This window comes from Eurypyga helias, unplaced genomic scaffold, assembly GCF_000690775.1.
Source record: "Eurypyga helias isolate BGI_N326 unplaced genomic scaffold, ASM69077v1 scaffold39544, whole genome shotgun sequence".
In the NCBI taxonomy this organism is placed as follows: Eukaryota; Metazoa; Chordata; class Aves; order Eurypygiformes; family Eurypygidae; genus Eurypyga; species Eurypyga helias.
This window is the reverse complement of record NW_010245125.1, coordinates 72-4560: the sequence shown is the minus strand read 5'-3', so window position 1 is coordinate 4560 and position 4489 is coordinate 72. Positions and strand designations below refer to the sequence as shown.

The 4489-nt window shown below is 56.2% G+C and overlaps 1 protein-coding gene across 1 annotated transcript in view; it reads left to right on the top strand.

The window, feature by feature from the left end:
• NFYC (nuclear transcription factor Y, gamma) overlaps positions 1-4194 on the top strand; it is a gene marked incomplete at its 5' end in the record, with an annotated part of 19871 nt that extends 15677 nt beyond the window's left edge. The window contains 3 exons of the mRNA XM_010149965.1: positions 2734-2841; positions 3533-3592; positions 4075-4194. Of these exons, the coding sequence (XP_010148267.1) occupies positions 2734-2841; positions 3533-3592; positions 4075-4194 (288 nt within the window). The remainder of the gene's footprint in view (positions 1-2733; positions 2842-3532; positions 3593-4074) is intronic.
• Positions 4195-4489: the final 295 nt, after the last annotated feature.

Genomic DNA, 4489 nt, shown 5'->3' with positions numbered 1-4489 from the left:
GTTCTGGCGGGTGTCCTGGGTAAACAAGGGGGTCAAAAAAACGTCACCTTCCCCCCACGCACACGCTGTAACCTATAGTCTCAACAAAGCTGGGTCTTTCAGTCCCCACCTGGAAAATTTCACACCTCTTCAGGAGAAAAACCTCTCTCTGGTTGTGTGTACTTAACCAGCCCCGCAAAGGTCAGGCCAAGCGAGCGAGACCAGCGTTCCCCTTCGCCTCAGGCTTCTGTTAGGAAGGAGCCTGCCCGCGGCTTCGGATCTTCCACGCAAGATCTGCTGAGCTTCCCTCTGCACGTCTGGCTTAAAGGTTTCCATTGTGGCTGTTGCCAGGTTTTTCCAGTTCTCTTCCAAAGTCTTTTCATCCCTTTGGCTGATCCCTGCTGCTTGGCTTAAGGGGTTGGCCAGCACAGAAGTGATTCGCTTGCAAAATGTGGTGGTTTACTGCAATCACCCCTTTTTCTCCTCTGCATTCTCCTCTACCTTCCTTCTATGTTTTCTTCCTTACTTCCTTCACAAACATCTCTCCAAGATCCTTGTTTTTCAAAGCGTTTTGAAGGAGATCTCCACCTCCAGCCTCCATGAATCCGTTACGACAGTTGCAGCCTCCTCCTTGGGTTCAGCAATGAAAGAACAGCTCAGACTGGTTTTCCACTTGCTCCGGTGGATGCTGGAACTCCCTACAAGAGAGGGGCTTGGAGAGCTGCTGGGAGAAGAGAATTCCTTACAAAGTCGCTGTGAGGGGGCCCCGACCTTGTGCAGAAACTACTGTTCTCCACGTGGGTGGATCCCGTTGCGAGTGGTCCCGTGTTTTAGGAGTGGGAGACTGGAGGCTCTTTAATTAGTGTCTGCTGCCACCTCCCTCTTGCCTGGGAGCATCTGGGAACAGGTCGCTGTCACTGGCCCTCGGAAGAGGGGGGCAGCCAGGTGCCAGCGTGGGGTCTCCGCCAGCTGTGAGACTGCAGAGCAGAGCCAGCTGGGAGCAGTGTCGCGCCGAAACGGCCGCGATTCGCACCCTGTGCCTGGCAGAGGGACTGTTTCGGCTGTAATTAGGAGGATTCCTCTCAACCACAGCGGGTTGGAGAATCCCAGCTCGTGCTGCAGGAAGCACCTTTCCCCTCGCTCACTTCCAGCGGGCCAAGTAGGACAGAAGGCGGCACTATGTGCTGGTGCCCTAATCCCGGAAGCGCTTTTGGTGTCACGGGATGAGTCCTTGGGCGCCTGGGTGCCGCTGTCCCTTCTGCTCCCTCTCTGCCGTGCTTTCCTTGTCGTTCCCTTGAGTTTCCTTCCCACCTGGATACCGCTTCCGCTGTCTTCTGACAGTTCCTCTTAGCGCTGGTGTCTGTCCAGGCTCAGCAGGGAATCTCGCACGCCGCAATCCGATGGTTGGAACCGCTTATCAAGCTGGTGGTGCCTCTGGAGGTTGAGGGAATCCCACTAATGCTCTCTGCTGGTTTCCCACGCTCCTTCCCATGCCCCTTCCCCGCTGCGCCTTGCCGTTTTCGCTCTGGGCCTGCAGGTTGCCTGCGCCAAGGCGGCTTTTATTTTTGATCAGTGGAGAGAAGCTGGAAGGAGGAAGCGTGGACAGCGATGAAACAGTCATCACTTGTTTATCCACATCAGTTCAGTGTTAACCTGTGCCTTAGCCAGACCTCACTGAGCAGGTTCTTCCTGGAGCCTACCCTCACTTCTGGCTGAAAGCTCTCTACATCGCATCCACCCATTCGGTTTGTGCAGTTAAAAACTACGCAGGAAGCCCCCGGGGTGGAAAACATGATCCTCGGTGCAGCAACAGATTCTTTACTGAAATGTTTATGCCGCTGTGGAGTTTATTTGCTCTTGAAATAACGTTGGAGCTTCGAGACGCGGCGAAGGCGGCGGCGGTTGCACAGACGCCAAGAGCACATTCTAGGCACTTGAACCTTTGTCAGCGAGCGGTTGTCAGGGATCGTGTGTGTCCTGCTTTCCCCTTTCTACAAGGAAGAAAACCTAAAGTGCTTTTTGTAGATAATAACTCCAGACTGCAAATCTCAGCGTTCTAAAGCCGAATAACGCAAGATACAAGGTGAACAGTAGGATCGATCCCACTGTGACCTCTCTGTTGCTTCCAGATGTGTTTTGGCTGTTTATGTCGCAGGTTACGACACGAGGACGACGTTGTCTTCCCGTCCCACACCCCCAGGCACCTCCCCTCGGGGAGCAAATTTGCATTTTAACGTTGTCCACGCAGCAAGGGTCAGCCTCTGCCAGGTGGGGGTTGACACGTATCGGCATTAAAAGCTACCAAATATATTCCCGGGGGTTTGGCACCTCTTTATGTGACAATTTCCCGTGTGTCGTTCCTATTTTTTGGCAGGAAACAGTTCATAACCGTTTTCTTTATGCGAAATGGTGCAGCCAAGTAGTAACCGGATCCTCGTAGCCAAAAAGAGAAATAAGTGTTCTCGAAGCTCTCTGAGAGCGATTAACAATTGCTTGAGCCGCTAATTGACCAGCCCTCGTTCTGGAGAAAGGAGTAACCCTGGGGCTTCCTCGGGGCTCCGAGAACCAGCAGGAGTTGCGCGGACTTGCCTTGGCAGGGCCCGTGGTAGCCATCTCGGCCGGGAACCCACCGCAGCTTCCCGGTGTCCCGCTCCTCTGGCTTCTGTGGCGGAAAGAAGAAGGCAGGTTGGTGCGTTCCGGGTTCCGCCGTTCCCTGTTTAATTTTCTTTCCCTGCCCCCTCCGCTTGTCTCCAGGTTCAGTTGAATGCTGGCCAGCTGCAGTATATCCGCTTAGCCCAGCCTGTGTCAGGCACCCAGGTAGTCCAGGGGCAGATCCAGACGCTTGCAACCAATGCTCAGCAGGTAGGCACCTCGACAGCAGGCCTGACCCCAGCCGGTAAAGCGGTGTTCCCTAGCTCCTGAAACGGCGAATTCCGGTTGAATTTACCAACTCTTGGGCTAGGATTCCTGCGTTTCTTTTCTTCCTGTTACTTACTTCGGGATGATAAAGCGAGGAGCGTAGCGGAAGCCTCCTTCACCCGTACGTGGAAGGTGCATGCGTGTGCGTGCGTGTGTGTGTGTCGCTGTACAAAGCTCGTGCTGCTTCTGAGCTGGCGGCGGGTGAAACCTCATCCACCTTCTCTTCACTCCCGCTCCTCCTGGCTGGGTGAGGGAGGAGCAGCCGTGCCACCTCTGAAACGTCGGGACCAGCACTGCCTCGTGTTTGTGTCGAGACCGGTCGCTACGGGATTCTTCTCTGCCGTCGGAGGGTAGCAAGGCTGCTGCTTTCCTGTGATCCCGCAGGCCGCCTTCTCCTCTGGAAAGTCAGTGGGGACGTGCTTGTGTTGGGTTTGGAACGGCTGGACCCCGTGTCCTGCGCTCCGGACTCGTGGCTAGCACCCGCCTGGCTGCTGGCCGGGGGGACCAGCCGAGTCTTAGCAGGCGGGGGGGTTTGAGAGTCCAGAAGCTGTTAAAAGGCAGCAGCAGCCTGTTGTTAGCGGGGTTCCGACCCTCCCCACGGCGCTCGGTGATCGCCCTTCTCCTGTCCTTGCAGATAACGCAGACGGAAGTCCAGCAGGGCCAGCAGCAGTTCAGCCAGTTCACAGACGGGCAGGTAAGAACTCGGAGCTCGCGGCTGCGTCCCAGTGAGGCCAGACGGGTAGAGAGACCCTCCTAAAGCCTGGGTGCTGGCTGATCTCCTTGTAAAACACTCCCCCCGACCTTGGCCAGGAGCAGGACAAGCGGATGTTGATCCGCTTGTTTGGGTGTTCGCTCCCAGTTAACCCAGTCCCTCGCGCTCTGCCCGGGGTCCCGTTTAGTCCTGTCCCGTTAGGAACTGAGGCCTCGCCATCTAGCCACCCCCTGTTCTGTCGGTCACCTGAGCATTGGAAACGCGCCGAGTTACTTCGTTACGATTTGGGGACTAATATAGGGCGCTCTGTGGTCTGTTTTGGGGACAGACTTCATTTGGCGCTGCGAGCTGCTGTAACGCCCCCACTGAGCTTTTCTAGGGTGACATATTCCCGAGCACAGCGTGGGGAGCCGGGCGTGACGAGCACTGATGCTCCGTTCCTTCCCTGCTCTCTCCCTACCCAGCAGCTTTACCAGATCCAGCAAGTGACCATGCCAGCGGGCCAGGACATCGCCCAGCCCATGTTCATCCAGTCCACCAACCAGACCTCCGACGGCCAAGCCACGCAGGTGACCGCTGACTGAGCGGGGACGTTGCAGCGGGCCTCTCGGTGCCGACGGGGACGCGTGGCGGCTCCACGGTTGCCGTCCCGCCCCGCTCCCACGAACGCTTCTGTCTATCTGTACGCGGTAGTAAGCCTATAGTAGGCTGCACTCTACACCTTCCTCTGGTGGGTATGGGAATATCCAGCAGGCACTGACAAGGATGCGATGTTTTTATTTGTAGAAATCGCTATTTCAGCGTGTTCAGCCCGTCAAACCGAAAGAGGCAAAAGGCATTTTGTAACATCTCCTTGACCAACGTGCAAAACGGGGGGGG